The sequence below is a fragment of the Vulpes lagopus genome, chromosome 11 (genome assembly GCF_018345385.1).
Source record: "Vulpes lagopus strain Blue_001 chromosome 11, ASM1834538v1, whole genome shotgun sequence".
Classification (NCBI taxonomy): Eukaryota; Metazoa; Chordata; class Mammalia; order Carnivora; family Canidae; genus Vulpes; species Vulpes lagopus.
Genome location: NC_054834.1, coordinates 15,544,041 through 15,560,764, shown reverse-complemented (window position 1 = coordinate 15,560,764; position 16,724 = coordinate 15,544,041). Strand labels below are relative to the sequence as shown.

Here is a 16,724-nt window from a genome sequence, read left to right as displayed (position 1 = left end):
TAAGGAACTAGTGTGATTCTCTACCCAATACAGGAAAGGGGATGCATAAAAGAAGTGAGGTGTAGGGAGACATATTTGCCATGACACTACCAGCCAAGCCAATCCAAACCAAGCAAGAGTAATCCAAAACCATGAAATGGTGCTTAATTCCAGAAAATACTAAGAAGGAAATTCAGAGGGACATCAGAGTGGTCAAAGGCCTAGGATATGTCAGAAATAAAAGGGAAGGAGGAGAGCAGAAGTGTGAATGCCTAGAACTCACTCCCCCTCACCTTCAACGGCCAGCTTAGAGGGCTGGCAGAAACAACCAAAAACCCATCACCATACAGAAAGGCTCTTGTCAGCTTTTCCAAGAGTGAGGTTCTTGTCAGCTTTTCCAGTCCATAGATCACTTCAGGTTTCTGGGTAGCATTCTGGGATCTGGCACTGGAGAAGATATGAGGTGTCCTCATCCAAAATAGAGGAATGGTAAGTCATTTTCCCTGTTAAGTGGGATCTTTCAAGAAACATACCTTCACTCTGGAAACATCTGACATTGATATCTGTTGTTGTCTATACTTCAATAGAAGAGATGAACACCACACACCACACTACTGATGATATAGGGAGCTGGCGTTTGAATCATACTGCAATAAAACAGAGACATCCCCAGGCCTCCCTCAGCTTGAGACTAAACTAAGTTCACAGTTCTTTGGCTAAATTTATTATCTTTTTAAAAATCTCTTTTGTCTCCCTGGTAATTGGAAGTTCCACTGCATATATTTCTATTTTGATACTAGTTACCTTCCTATTCTTAACAGTTATATTTATACCTATAGTTAAATATTTCTATGCTGTAATGAAATCGACACCCCCCCCCCCCACTGTTTTACTTCCCTCCTCCAAATCTCAGTCCTCTGTGCCCCGTCCTCATCCAAATCTTAGATCTGGTGGAAAGAATAATGGTCTGGAACAAAACAAAATGAAATATTAAATTTGAGATTCCAAACAAAGCATAGCTTGGAGGCTCAAAATTATATGTTCATTTACACTCAGCAGGCTCTGTCTCCCTTTGTCCTTATTTGCTTGGTTACTCATTACAGCAGCTAAAGTGGGGACCTTTTTTGATCACAAGTCCCTTGACAAAGGGAATTAGATTTGTTTTAATCATTGATATCCCCAGATCTGTGACATAAATAATAATTACCTGAATGAAGAGTCTGTTTGTCAAGGATATGTAAAATTGCTTTATGTCTGGCTATTCAAAAAATGGCCCCTTTCAAGACTCCCATCAGCCCCTGACAAGAACTCCCTTAGCTGGGAATATATTGCTCTAACGTTCAACAATAACAAAAAATCAATGAAGTTCCTATGTTTAGTTTACTGAGATTTTGCTGCCAGTTATTTCTAGGGATGTCATTTTGACAATTCAGAATGCCAATACCTTGAGATAAGTTGGTCCATTTCTTAATGTTCGTGGGAGCTCTAGCATTGTTCCACCACAAGACAATTTCTCAGTAATAGCCTTCTAGCGATGTACTGCAATACAGATATTTGTTGGTGAGTCCAGTGTTTGCATGCCTTCCAACTGACTTTGACCTTACATGCTGACTGCACTTAATGAAGTCACAGACCAGTCTTTACCAGTCACAGATTATCTACATCAGTCTCACCAGTTCTTGGGTGAATCTACTTCTTTTTTAGTATTTTAATTTTACTGTTGGAGGAAAGCCATGTATTTTCCGGAATAGTAAAAATTAAACTCTATAACCATATAATGGTTAAGAGATGGAACAGCTATCAGAGTACCCAAGGTGTCAATCCTGGCACCTTACTTACGACCTGTGACATTTTTCAAGGTACTTAAGATCTCCCTTCTTGTTTCATCTTTTATAAAATGGGGGAAATAATAGTACCTACTTCATAGGGATGTGATGTAGTTTAAATGGGTTGGTTCATATAAGAGAATGCTTGGCACCAGTATTCAATGACCTTTGCTCTTCTTTTACATTACCAGAATAGTCCAGGCAATTGAAGGCACTACTGCTTGTTGCTCCAATTCCTCTGACAGATCTTTTTATTTTCTTCAAAATTGTTCAAACTAATAATTTCACTGGGGATTCTGGACTCTCGGAAGCCTAAAGGATGACTCTGGCTTCATAGAAAATAACGTCATTAGTGTCCAGAGATCAGCATTCATCACATGGGAGTCATGGGTAAGAATTGAGATATTGAGCTCATTCTACACACTAGACCCATAACTAACTCCCAGAAACTACGTCTGGACCTCCCAGTGTGTTTCATGCCTTCATGAAGATAGGTTCAGAGGTGTCAAGGTTGGGCCACAGGTTGATTACTCCAGTACCTAGAGATGAAGGGACAACTCATATGTACTCTTACTCAAACTTCCAAGTGTGTCACGTGGCAGAAGTTTCAGGAAACTTTTCTTTAGCCCTGTCACTCTGCAGATGTCACAGTTTTTGTGTGTTGTATCACCCACATTATAAGAAAGAATGGAGACAATATAGCCTCTGGTGATGGCCTCTACAGGTCTGGAGCTGTTGAGATGGTCTTGTTTGCTGCAGTCTCGATGGGTTTAGCCAGATGTAACCCCAACAGGAAGCCAGTGCTGAAAGGGAGAATATTGGGACAAGCAAGACTGATCTTACACCGAGCCACTACTGGGAATAGCCAGTGGTGCAAAGGATTCCAAAGTCAGGCTTGATCAAGCTGGAAGTAGTATCCAAGCCAGAGAGTGGGCAAGCAGTGGATTAGGTTCTGCAGCAACAAGGCCCACAAGTCAAGGCCTTCCTGAACATCACTTGCTTTGGTCAAGGCAATCCACTTTCTTGGAACATAACTCAAACTTGCTTTAAGGACTTAAAAAAAATGTTTTTTACACAGCCAGAGCCAAGCAGAATATCAGGACTCCAGACAAGCAGACTCAAAATAAGATCAAATGTTGGTCCCAACAAGAAACCAAAACAGAACCATATTACAGGCTGGGAAAACCCAGCAGTGATCATGGAAGGCCAGCCATGGGAGGCACAGGTACTCAGGGTTCATCCCATATAATAGATCTACAGCTGACTTTATGTGCCTCAATCTGGACCCCAGTACCTACAAATCGGAAGACAGGAACAAGATTTTAACAACACACAATATACATAATATTAGATGCCAAGTAGCATAAAGCCTAACAAAGATGTCCACACACTGGCCCTGGGAACCTGTGACTATATTAGGTTACATGGAAGGGGGAGTTTGTGGACACAATTAAGTTTGCTGATCAGCAGAACTTGTGATGGGGAGATTATCCAAGTTAGCCTAATCTAATCACATGAATTATATATATATTTTTTAATGACACATTTAAAAAAAATTTTTATTTACTTAGAGAACAGAGGGAGCAGCCAAGGGAGAGGGAGAAGGAGACTCCTCACTGAGCAGGGAGCCTGACAGGGGGCTCAATCCCAGGACCCTGGGATCATAATCACATGAATTCTTAAAACTAGAAGAAGAAGCAAGTGAGAGGATTAGAGAGATGGCTCATGAAAAAGACCTGGCCTTGCTATTGCTGGCCTTGAAGATGGAAAGGCACCATGAAGCAAGGAATGCTGGTAGTGTCTTGAAGCTGGAAAAGAGAAGGAAGTGAATTGTCCCCTGGAACCTCCAGAATGGAATGCAGCCCTACCACACCTTAATGTTAGCCCACTCAGACCTATATCAGAATTCCAATCTATAGAAATATAAGGTAATCCATTTGTGGTGTTTAACTTACCCTCACTAGGTTTGCAGTAGTGACGTGTTCCAGTAACAATAGAAGACAAAGACACATTATGAATAAGGGAATGTTTAGATTGTGAGTGACTCTAGAATCAACACCATATTTGTCTTAAATGCTATTTATTTTATATATAAAAATTGACTTCTCCAGGGTGCCTGGGTGGCTAGTTGGTTAAGCATCTGCCTTCGGCTCAGGTCACAACCCTGGGGTCCTGGGATCAAATCCTGCATCAGGCTCCCTGCTCAGCAGAGAGTCTGCCTCTCCCTCTGCCCCTCAACCCACTCTCATGCACTCTCTCCTCTCTCTCTCAAATAAATAAATAAATCTTTAAAAATAAGTTGACTTCTCTTTGAAGAACTACAAACGAGGCCTTGAAGAGGGGCAGCAGGCAGTGTTGCAGGGTGGAGAACATGTATTCATCTTCTCTTGACTCCCCCGAGCTGGGCACAAGTAAAGATCGAGACCAGACCCAAGACCAAGCCTGGGTGATGGCTATTTTAGACTGTTCTCAGTATCCATTCAGAAATGTTACGCTCTGCCCAGGTCATATATGTGTTCAACAAGAACTAGTATCTCCTACTCTGTCTGGGCAAACAGGTAACTGGTACTGTGTCTAGATTCAGATAGTAGTAAAAATATATAAATAAAAGAACAAGGAAATTCTTCAGTGAAATATATTGGAACAAGTGCACCATCCTATCACTTTAGTAAATGTTTCTAACTAGTGGAGTCTATCAGTAATTCACCCCAGAACTTAAAATGCCTTAGATCATCCCAGTACTGCAATTCCATCAGCAAACCCCAGCCTCAGTTGGGAGAGTAGCAAATGAACCACAACAGATCTTTTGTATTCCCAGAAGGAACCCGGAGCCTGTGGATAAGGGGTGAAAGACAGAGCCCTGAGGGGAGGAAATATCCCCAGGGTCAGAGAGCAAAAGCTCAAGCTCCTCCTCAGGCTCTAGAATTTACCCTCAGCCCTGCCCGAGGCCACTCTGTAGCACCCGAGTTCAAAGCAAGACCACCTTGCGCGCATTTCACTGGTGGGTTAAGACTGGGTTAAATTTCATTTTAGTCAAGGGAAGTCATTGTTCTGATTCAAGCATTGTTCAAATGTCATACTGGTCAAGGTTTTATCTATAAACTTTTGGCTACTGCTTTCAGAATTTGAAGTTGAAAGATGTGTGAAAATTTTTTGACAGAACATTTAACACGCTGACTTCTTTTACCCTTTTTTGACCTGGTTTTTGTCCTACACTTTTTTTGATACCTACTGCCAATTCCAATTCAGTTTCTCTGGGGAGTTTCTTGTTCTAAAGCAGCAGCAATAAATACATAAATTACTGGAAGATCTTGCCATCGATCGGTCAAAGCCTAACATATCTCAAATTATTTATTTTCCAAAGTCTGGATAATTTGTTTTGAAGGGACAGCAAAGAGAATGGAAGCCTAAAAACACACTTTAAGGAAAATCTGATGGGGAAAAAGGAGCAAGAAATAAGAAAAAAAAGGGGGGGGGGGATTTAAACAATTTGCCACAGTTGTCCTTTCCTTTATATATTTGTTTGTTTTAAATGTCATAAATCAGTTCCTCTGAGTCCATATAACCTTGATCTTAAGCATCCAATGAATGAGGGGATGGGAGGGAGGAAATGACACTGAAGAGAAGCAGAATAGACATAAGGAACAGTCAGCTTGAAGATTGTTACCCAGAGCCCCATCATGCTGCTCTGCCCTTTTCAATGTGGTGGAAAAATAATTCAGTGTCTGGTCTTGATCATGTCTGTTCTGAATGATATTATGAGTCCTTTCTGCGAAGAGAATGACAGTACTCTATAGCCTATACAACTGTTCTTTAACTGTGTAAGGACCAGAACTGGTGCAGAGGGATAGGTAGATAAAGATAGATGGGCAGGCAGACAGATAGATAGCTAGCTAGAAAATCAGCTAAACTGTGAAAAAAGCACAGCCTGGGAATCTGTTAGAAATGTGTAAATGTGTATATCTGGTAATCCCTTGAAAGTGAGATCCTTCCTTACAAAGGATGGAGTAGCATTTGCCTTTCTTGAGCTTGGTTCTGCTTCTGACATTTTTAGCATGCAATAGTTAGTTTTTCCATGTTTCCTTTCAACAATCAATTTTTGCCATTTGAAGTTTCTAAAGCATTAAAATGTTACTTCAGGAGAATTAAATCAAAAGTGAGCAAACAAACTCGTAAATACGGAGAACAAATTGGTGGTTGCCAGAGTGGAGTTGGTGGTGGGGGAGGATGGGCAAAATAGGGAAAGGGGATTAAGAGGTACAAACTTTCACTTAGAAAATAAGTAAGTCATGGCGATATAAGGTACAGTATAAGGAATATAGTCAATAATATTGTAATATCTGCATATAGTGACAGATAGTAGTTACGCTCGTCAGGGCAAGCATTTTTCTAATGTACATAAAGGGCGAATCACTATGTATCCCTGAAACTAATATAATATTGTCAACTGCACTAAAATTAAAAAAAAAAAACTGGGCATCAGGTGGCTCAGTCAGTTAAATACCTGCCTTCAGCTCAGGTCATGATCCCATGGTCCTGGGATGGAGCCCCATGTCGGGCTCCCTGCTCAGCGGGGAGTCTGCTTCTTCCTCTCCCTCCACCTGCTGCTCCCCCTGCTTGTTCTCTCTCTGTATCAAATTAATAAATAAAATCTTTTTTAAAAATGACATAAAAAGGTGAACAAGCTGTGTCAAAGAAAAGCTCGCCACCATAACATGTACTGGTGCCAAATTCTCTTTCAGGGAAGTGTGTAGAAATGGGTGCTCTGCTTCCGGGGGGTCCAGCAGACCTCACAGAGCTCATCCTCCCTGGGAAGGCATTTAGTTGCTTCTCAAGTTACCCCTTGTACTGAGAAATGAAATACTGGCAGCCAGATTGGCATGAGATCCCTGACCTTGTCCAATTGCAGCCAACAGTGATTTTCCCAAAGTCCCATGGTGAATCAGGACAGAGAGCGAGTGTGCCACCCTCTGTCCACCTGCTGTGCAGGAAGACACTGGGTCAGTTTGTGAAGCATTTTTACAAGCTCATCCTTTCCCATAATATGGGCACATATGGAGCATCAAATAAGTGTGGATTTATTCCTGAATATGATTAACTCAAGGTAAATAGGAGGTAACATTCAATGATCTCCACTGGCCTCCTTGTTTTAGAGATAAAATAGCCATGGCATGACGAGCCACATGGAAAACTGCAGGCTGAGTAATTATTAGTCTGTGTTGCTTTGCTTTCGGTGTTCTCCTGGCTCGAGCGGATTTTGCTGAGAGAATGGTGATACGTGCGCTACAAAGGGTTCTGTTCATATGGCCATGGAGAAAGATAATCTCTTCTCAGGTCCTGTGGCTGAAATGCAGCGTAGATTTTAGCACATGAAAATGTTGCCTGACTCAAGGACTCTCCTGCAAACAAGCACCCGAAAACAATTATCAGACATGTTTATGACCTGCCAGCACCTTCAGTTATGTTTATCAAAGGGTTCATTAAAACGTGTCTATTAAAATCCAGACAAGTTACCCAAAAACTTATATAGAACCTAATTGATTCATATCTTTATTTTTACCCAAAGCAGATATTATCTTACATACAAGTAATCATGTCTAAATTAAGAAGGTGCATATATATTCATAGACATAAATATTTACATATATAATCTCAAAAGGAATATATACCATTAAAGAGCATACAAGAATGTTTGGCTGACACATAGGCAACTTAAAATATCAAGCCAAAATATCAAGCCAAAAAATCAGGGTGGATTTTCTTGTGAAATGTGTATAAATCCAAATATATGTGCATTTATGTAGTAAAACCTCATTAATTCCCATTCCACCCATGTAGACATTATAATTACCCTAATGATCTTGGCACTACATGTAAGATGAAATACTGATTAGGTGAATAGTAGTGTAAACAAAGGAAATATTTATACATATAAAATCACAGTTTCTAAGCATCATTTTAGTAGGAGCTCTTGTAACTCAGAGAATAAATGTCTAATTAGAAACACCACGCTAAGCTCTGCCAAGATTCTGAAAGTGTTCTTAGGACTAAAACCAATATTGTAAAGTGATTTTTCATGCATGATTATTGTTGATAAGGAAAGGGTAATAGCATAGTTGGTGTTAAAAGCATAGATTCCAAAACTAGACTGTCTGATTCAAATCTAGTCCTATTCTTGGACTTTGTACAATCTTCAACAAGCTCTGAAAGTTCTGTGCCTCAGCTAACTCAGATGTAAAACAGAAAATAATGTTGGGGCTGACTGAGAAGCAATGAAAGTCCTCTGTCCCCTCTCTGCAATGGACTGGATTTTTATGTCTCCCTGAGATTCATAGGTTGAAATTCTAATCCCAGCGTGATGATGGTATGAGGAGGTGGGGCCTTTAGAAGGTAATTAGGTCGTGGGCATGGGGCCTCCATGAGTGATTAGTGCCTACATAGAAGGGGCCGAGAGCATGCTAGCTTTCTTTCCACCCTGTGAGGATACAACCCAGCCATCTGCCACCTAGAAGAGGTGCTCACCCTTGGGACACCTGGATGGCTCAGCAATTGAGCATCTGCCTTTGGCTCAGGGTGTGATCCCCAAGTCTCAGGATCGAATCCCGCATCAGGCTCCCTGCATGGAGCCTGCTTCTCCCCCTGCCTGTGTCTCTGCATCCCTCTCTCTCCTCTCTCTCTCTCTCTCTCTCTCATAAATAAATAAATAAGTAAGTAAATAAATAAATAAATAAATAAATAAATAAATAAATAAATAAAAAAATCTTTTAAAAAGAAGAAGAAGAAGAGGTGCTTGCCCCAACCCAACCATCCTGGTACTCTAATTAAAGACTTAATCTCCCAAACTGGGAAATCCTCCTAAGCTCTGAACCCACAGAGAGAGAGAATTGGCAGCAGGAAACCAAAATATCTCCTTTATTATGAGAAAGATTAGGTTGAAGAAATGGCCCTGGGTCTCTCAGCCAAAAGGACTTCCTAAATTGCTACCTCAAAATTAGGCCTACTTACTTTCCTACTCCTAGACAGCACTGGAAAATCAAGCCTGCCCCCACGTTAGATCCCCAGCCCAGAAGAGTGGGACACAGGTCCCGTGTAGGCAAACAGCTCCCAAGGTAAGGTCAGGAGAGGGCTGGGCTGGCATGCTCAGATTTTCCTTGGGGAAGGGACACCTGGGTGACTCAGTGGTTGAGCGTCTGCCTTTGGCTCAGAGTGTGATCCTGGAGTCCTGGGATCGAGTCCCACATTGGGCTCCCTGCATGGAGCCTGCTTCTCCCTCTGCCTGTGTCTCTGCCTCTCTCTCTCTCTCTCTCTCTCTCTGTCTGTGTGTGTGTGTGTGTGTGTGTGTGTCATGAATAAATAAATAAAGTCTTTAAAAAAATTTTTCCTTGGGGAAATCACTCCATCTCCATAGAGAGAGTAAGGTGTGGGATGGGGCCAAGGGTATTTTAGGAAAAACCCTGCTTTGTGGAAATTAGAAAAGCCAGGAGCAAGTGCTTGCATGTTTCTCTTGGCTTTGAGAATTAAGTGAACCATGTGTCGTGGACCCCACTCGTGGCAAGTGTCAATAATTACTAGCTATTATTACAATGTGTGTTATTACTATTAACTATGTCACTATCAAGAGCTTGAGAAATTTGATTGGATCTAAAAAGTTGTCTAGTGAACATTCTAGAGATCAGGACTGCATTGTGTTTTTCAGTCCTAACTTCTGAATTGTGTTCTACTTGGCTATTAAGTCTCAACATTTGGGTAAATTAGCAAGTGATGTTGTTCCGTGAACTGTTTTTCCTCTTGTCTGGCATCATATTCTAGAAAGCTTTGTCTCCACTGTGTGGCTCTTAAGTGCATGTGTGGGCAGACTCCTGATGATCTCCTTTCAGCTGTGCCCAGGGCCACGCGGCTGATTCAGCACAAGGTTCAGATAGATGTATGGCCTGCGCTCGGGCAATTAGAGCTGAGCACCCAGGCAGCGTAGAGGAGCTTTTATCATCATCATACACACCACTGACTCCTCTGTCTTCTGACAGCCCAGGGTTTATTTACACCGTCCACCTCCCCCCGCCAACTTTCTAAGGGATTTTGTACTTTTTGTGCTATGACCTCAAGTTAAATGCTCATAAAATTAGACTGGGCTTAAAACAAAAATTTATCAGGAGCCCCTTTGTTTTCCCGCAGACTCTAACCCACAGTATTTCCTGTCCTGGGTTACCTAGCAGCTCAGTTGTCCAGAGGTAAACTGAGGTATCAGTACCACCCCTTCTCCAGATGGAGAAATCCTGCAGCTCCGGTTGGCCGTGTGCTAGTGAAGAAGCTGTGGGAATGCGGGCGTCCCTTCCCCAGGTGTTCAGAGTGGCAGTCGCGTGAGGGTCCCCTCGCGGGGCACAGCGGCTCTGCTGGCATCAGTTCCTTCCATTACCGCACACCTGAATAATTGATAGAGTGAAGTGAATGCAGGTTCGTTTTTTCAGCAGGTTCCCCGTGAGTGCCTCAGCAACACAAGGCAATTTATCATGCTTTTTGTGCAACAGTGCGTAGACTTTTTAAAGAATGAATTTAGGCTTCCTCTTCCTGTCCGAAAAATAAGCCATTCTCAGGTCCCCAGGGTTAAAAGGTTAGGAGAGTTGGACCAGCAGGATCCACATGCCCCTATGACCCAAATCATAGCCTTACTGCCCCCCTCCCCATCCATTGCTTTTCTCATCTTGCTTAATTTTCCTTTGCAGAAAGACCCAATTAAAAACATTTGTGGCTTTTTCTAAGGACGTTTCCTTCACAGAGCTTACATTCAGCTCTTTGGCCAGAAAACTGCCAGAGCAATTAGTGGCTCTAGGAAGCCACTAGTTGTTTGTGTGCTACTTCAGAAGAACCCACTGTGGGCATCAGCGTCCTTTAGACAGAGGGTTCTTTTAGAATGTGAAAGGTTCCTAACCATTTGGGATATGCCTAAAATCGAAATCAACAGTCCTGTCCTCACAAGGACACCTTTATTGTGTGTTCTAACTTAGAAGATGTCATGACAACATACAGTAAGGGCCCGGGTCTCCTTCCATCATCTTTCTCTGCTCCCCTCCAGCTTGTAAGCTCTTTAACATTCAACATGTTCTCTGATATGCTTCCAGAAAACCTGCTGATGAAATGAAGGAATACATAGCCCTAAGTCAGTCAGTCATTTCCTAGGTGACATTCTAATAAGAAACCCATCAGGGGAGAATAGTCCAGTTGGAACTAATTCTCCACGTATCCCTCACGGTCAGGAAGTAGCGCATCCAAATTAATCAAATGTTCCAGTGCCTTGTGTACTCTAATGTTTAGTATAGGGATGCTGCTACATCTTCTAGGATGATCGATTTGTAGAGAATTAGAAATAATTATAAAACCAAGAGGAATATTATTTAACTTTTCATTGAGACCTTTGGCTAGGATCTTGCAGGTACTTAGGATTAGGAACAGCTGTTGGTTTGCACTGGCTATACACATTATGCAGGTTAGTAAGGTTCTGGTTAATAGGATGCCAGAAAACAGAATTTATTATAGCACTCAAGCATCAACGCAGAACATAATAATACCTTTCCAAAGAAACTAACAGGGCCTAAACTATTTTAATGGCTTCAGTTAATCTTAAATACATTATAACTTTTGGGGGACTTCGCATTTCAAAACTAAAAGAGCCAAGTAGGGGAAGTTTGGATGGAGGGAGAAGAAAAATGTATATTTTGATAATACATTATCAGAAACTAAAATTTTTGTTATGTAATGGCCATCTAGAAGCACAGTTTTCAAAAGGATAGGATTTTTTTTAAAAAAGGATTGGATTTACTTATTTAAAAATTGGATTTTATTTTTTTAAAGATTTATTTCTTTGAGAGATAAAAAGAGAGCATGAGCAAGGGGAGAGGGAGAAGCAGACTGCCCCCTGAGCAGGGAGCCCAATACGAGGCTCAATCCCAGGACCCTGGGATCCGGACCTGAGCCAAAGGCAGACAGTTAACTGACTAAGCCACCCAGGTGCCTCTAAAAATTGGATTTTTAAAGATTTTTTTTTATTATTCATTCATGAGAGACCCAGAGAGAGAGAGAGAGAGAGGCAGAGACACAGGCAGAGGGAGAAGCAGGCTCCATGCAGGGAGCCCAACGTGGGACTTGACCCCGGGTCTCCGGGATCATAGCCTGAGCCAAAGGCAGACACCCAACCGCAGAGCCACCCAGGTGTCCCTAAAAATTGGATTTTAATCACAGATTTCACTTACAAAGTTTTCAAAGTTTTTAAATGCAATTGAGCTTCACTTTTATTATTCTATTATATGGCCTTCAGTTTTCAAAACAGATAGGGTGAAACATTTGGTCTTTTTCTAAATTAAGAGAAAGCCAACAAGAAGTGGGTGGGGTATCCAGGACGCATTCCGGTGCCTTATGGCCTACAGGATACCTAGAGTGAAGTACCCTTACATCAAGGGGGTTGGGGGCGGCAACCTAAACATTTTCCCTAGGAAGTGAGAGCCCGACCCCTTTAGCCTAGGTTTTTATCTTAAGATTTCTCTGAATAGGGCAGCCCGGGTGGCTCAGTGGTTTAGCACCACCTTCAGCCTGGGGTGTGATCCTGGGGTCACTGGATCAAGTCCCACATCGGGCTCCCTGCACAGAGCCTGCTTCTCCCTCTGCCTGTGTCTCTGCCTCATTCTCTGTGTCTCTCATGAATAAATAAATAAAATCTTAAAAAAAAAATTTCTCCAAATAGCTACTCCCTTAGCCTATCAAAACAAGAATTGTACTTCAAAAATTCTATTTTTGTAACTTGGAGCAAAACAGTCATTACATAAAATGAAGCACAATTGTACCAAGAAAGACCTTGAGAAAAGATGTCTTTGTTGATGTCACCATTTTACAAACCTCCTATTCCAGTGAGATTGTGGTGCAATGGCCAATAACCTGCCCAAACTGTGTCACTTGGTGATTCCTATTAAGTTTTGCTAGAGCTATAGGTAGTTTCCTTCTCCAAGTTATTCCCATTCATAAAGGAAAAAAAATGGTTTTCTTTTTTTCTATATAAGAAAGTAATTTTCTCATAAACATTAATGTATAAAAAGGCATTTAGAATATTTTTTAAATCTTCCAAGTAACATAAGGTTTTCAGAGGAGATTTTTCTTAACTATGGTTCGGATTCAAGCATCTTGTGTGTCTTCCCAAATAAAGTTAATTTTTGCTAATGGAAATCACATTTTAAAAAATCACACAGATCTTTATTGTTAGAAAGGTCTTGGAGAGGATGTTGCTTTGAGTACTAGGCAATAAAGGAGTGGGAATTTGAAATATTTTTAAATCATCTACTTTTTTCTAATTATTCTCCCTAGTACTTGTAATCTGTGTCTGATCATAAAAAAAAATGTCTCTGTTGAATGTCACCATTTAAAGATGAATCTTTAGGTTTGTGACCTTGGGTAGTTGTGATATTGACTTCTCTAAGCTGTATTTCAGAGTATACTGTCTAGGTGTTAGAATTCATTTATTCATTCATTTTACTTTCCCTTTCAAAAGTATTCTAATGCCAACTATCTACAAAACATTGTTTTAGGTGCTATGAGTATGGCAACTTACCAAAGCTTCCTTCCTCAGAAAGCTTACAGTCTTTTAATTGAAATACTTGTAAATAAATAGCAAATGTAAAAAGCTAAAAGGACTTTAAGGTAGATACAGTAAGAAGCTACAGGGGTTCTGAGAAGGGCAATATTGTAGGTCAAGAAGAATTCAAGATGAATTGCTTTGTGGAGGGTGTTACATTTGACTTAATGGTTAAAAGATATTTAAGAGTGGAACATTTAGGACAATGGTGGCAAGTAATCGAGGCAGAAGCAAAAAGAAAATGATCCAAAGACTTGGTGCATAGTTGGGGAGTCAGATGCAGCTCAACCCAAGTGAAATGGAGCATCTAAAAGGGAAGGGGGCGGGATGACTGAGTGGCTCAGCGATTGAGAGTCTGCCTTCGGCTCAGGGCATGATCCCCGGGTCTGGGGATGGAGTCCCACATCGGGCTCTCAGCAGGGAGCCTGCCTCTCCCTCTGCCTGTGTCTCTGCCTCTCTCTCTGTGTGTGTCTCTCATGAATAAGTAAATAAAATCTTTAAAAAATAAATAAAAGGGAAGGGGACTGGGAAAGATAAGTGGGGGCTGGGTCATGAAGCCTTTGGATACCTAAGATGTCTACATGTTCTTCAGTACCAGCAGGGAGCCACCAAAGGTTTGGAGCATCATGGTCTCTGTGGTCATAGGTGATCTGGATTAGAGATTAGAGTGAGGTGAACTGAAGGCAGAGGGAAGTTAGAGTTCCTTTTGAGACATAATGAGGAATAAAGTAGAGAAGCGTCCATGACACGTCCCTATGCAGAGATATTGCACACGTAGATGAGAAAAGCATGGCTATAGTTGGGCTGTGGCACAAAGAAAAGAAGAACCATGAATGACCCAAAGTTGTAAAACACTATTCTGTAAAATAACAAGGGACCCTACATCTAAGTTCTCCCAGGCAGTCTTCCTATGTGTCACCCCTCTTGGTCTCTGTGTCCTCCACACCTGCCTTGTAGAGTCATGCTCCTGTTAAAAAAGGAAATTAGGTGTCCACTGCTGGCTTGTTCAAGAGATAGCAGCTTGCCAGCTTCAGGAATTATTTGGCCCTGACCATCACACAGCTCTAAGTTGGTTGTGCCATCAGAGTCTTCCTAAGTGACATGGCCTGGAAACCATAACCTGCCTGGATGCCTCACGCCTGCTTCCCTTGCAACCTCAACATGATCACGTTCTCAGAGGATCCCATCACTGATCTCCTGGTCACTCCTCAAATACCCCAGGCCTCCTTCCAACCCTGGGGCCTTTGCACATGCTGTTGCCTAGAACATCTTTCCCATCAATTTCACAGGTCTAGGGCCCTGTCCGTTTCTGGTCTTAGCTTAAATGTCACCCTCTCAAGAGGCCATACCGTTATTCTTTATCAGAGCCTTTTGTTTCTTTTCTTATGTAGTACTTCAGCCTCCAAATATTTTATTTGTATGTTACTCATTTTTTTGCCTCTTTCCCTTCTAAAACATAATATAAACCATGTCTCTTTTCTTGATTGCTGTATCTCTAGCACTGAGAACTGTGTCTGGCACTCCATAGGAGACAATCGATATGTAGCTGTTGAATTAATGAGTGAATGAATTAACAAATTAGTGAATTCATGAAGACACCTGTTCAGAAAGCCCTATATAACTTAAAACTATCCTCCTTTACCCCTAAATAATTGAATAGAGAGTGGGAACAAATAGTCACTTACCACCTTTCATCTGCTAAGTGACGTATTCTATAAATAGTGTTCATAGGATTCCCATAGTGATATTTGGGAGACATAATATAAGCATTCTGCTTCCATTCCTGAATTTCCATTAAAAAAACTCTGGTACCACACAATGTTGCAGTGTTTTTCAGCCTTTTTAGAAATGAAATAGAAAAGAAAATATCAGGGTGCACTGCATTTGCTAAGTATAGTTTCAAGAAACTTTTTAGTGTGTGTGTGTGTGTGTGTGTGTGTAGGAGGTTGCAATATGAAATTATTTTTTACTATGACTCAAAGTCAATATATACTGTGGTATTTTCCATGTTATCCTAATCCTTTATCTGGCTGCTGTTGAGCTCTTCAAAGCCAGTGTTGAATTGTCATTCTGCGGTGTTATGATTCCTTATGGCTTATTTGCAATGAAAGCCTTTCTGCAAATGCACACCAAAATTCAATTTTTTTTAGCGTTTTCTTATAGATCAACATACCTTAACCTCTCTCAGAATGCTCAGGCTTGCAGTAAAAAGTGTTCCCAGATCTGCAGGGCTAGGTTGCTTTTAAGTGACTGGCAGCGGGCGGGGGCACACAAATATTTAGGGTAGGACAGTAGTAAGCTTTGCTATTCCTTAAAGCAAGAATTTGAAGCAATGATTTGACACCTAGAACCAATATTTGCTAAAGTAACATTTATATTAACTACTCTCTCTCTCTCTCTCTCTCTCTCTCTCTCTCTCTCTCAGCTGCCTGCCTTGTGCTTGGCTGTATGATTTTCCCTGATGGCTGGGATTCAGATGAAGTAAAACGGATGTGTGGAGAAAAGACAGACAAGTACACTCTGGGGGCATGTTCAGTCCGCTGGGCGTACATCCTGGCTATTATTGGGATTTTGGATGCCCTGATCCTCTCGTTTCTGGCATTTGTGCTTGGTAACCGACAAGACAGCTTGATGGCAGAGGAACTGAAGGCAGAAAACAAAGGTAAGATTGCTTTAGGGAACTCTTATCTGGATGCCTCATGCACATCAAGTACCAGTGCTTCCCTTATGGGGCTAATTTGCTGCATCTCTTAATGCTGTCAAGTTCATAGGCTTTCCCATAGACTCAATGCAAGAAATTTACACATTTGAAATAGAGGATTTTCACATTTCCCTTTATAAGGCTCTCCAAGTCTATTATTATCATTATTTAAATGCATTTTTCAGTTTCTTTTTCCCTAAGTTAATAGCTATGATACAGCTTTTTTATTTTTTATTTATTTATTTTCTCTATATGGTTAAATAGAGCGTACATCCTCTCCATGTGTTTCTGCTGTTTTCCTGGATTGAAATAAATGCCCGGGGGATCTCATAAAACTATCTGAAAATGTCTTTATTAGACTGTTCCTAATCATTTTCTTTGAATTCAGACTCCTCTCAGAGAGAAGGAACAATATTGACCCTAAGTCATTACAGTTAGGGGTTTCAACAGTTACCTGATGAACTGAATTTTAAATGTGTTATCTGGGTGGTTGAAAAGTTCTCATATTTCTTTTCAAAAAGAAAATGTCTGCTGAAACACAAACTAGAATAAAAAATAGGACATTGGCTGGTGAATGATCACATAAATGTTCTATTGTGCCAAT

At 41.1% G+C, this 16,724-nt stretch overlaps 1 protein-coding gene across 2 annotated transcripts in view; it reads left to right on the top strand.

The window, feature by feature from the left end:
- The window catches only part of LHFPL3 (LHFPL tetraspan subfamily member 3), a 558,566-nt gene that overhangs the window by 370,219 nt on the left and 171,623 nt on the right, over nucleotides 1-16,724 (top strand). For both annotated transcript variants that reach the window (XM_041773359.1, XM_041773360.1), the window contains exon 2: nucleotides 15,845-16,081. In XM_041773359.1, coding sequence (XP_041629293.1) covers nucleotides 15,845-16,081 — 237 coding nt within the window. The remainder of the gene's footprint in view (nucleotides 1-15,844; nucleotides 16,082-16,724) is intronic.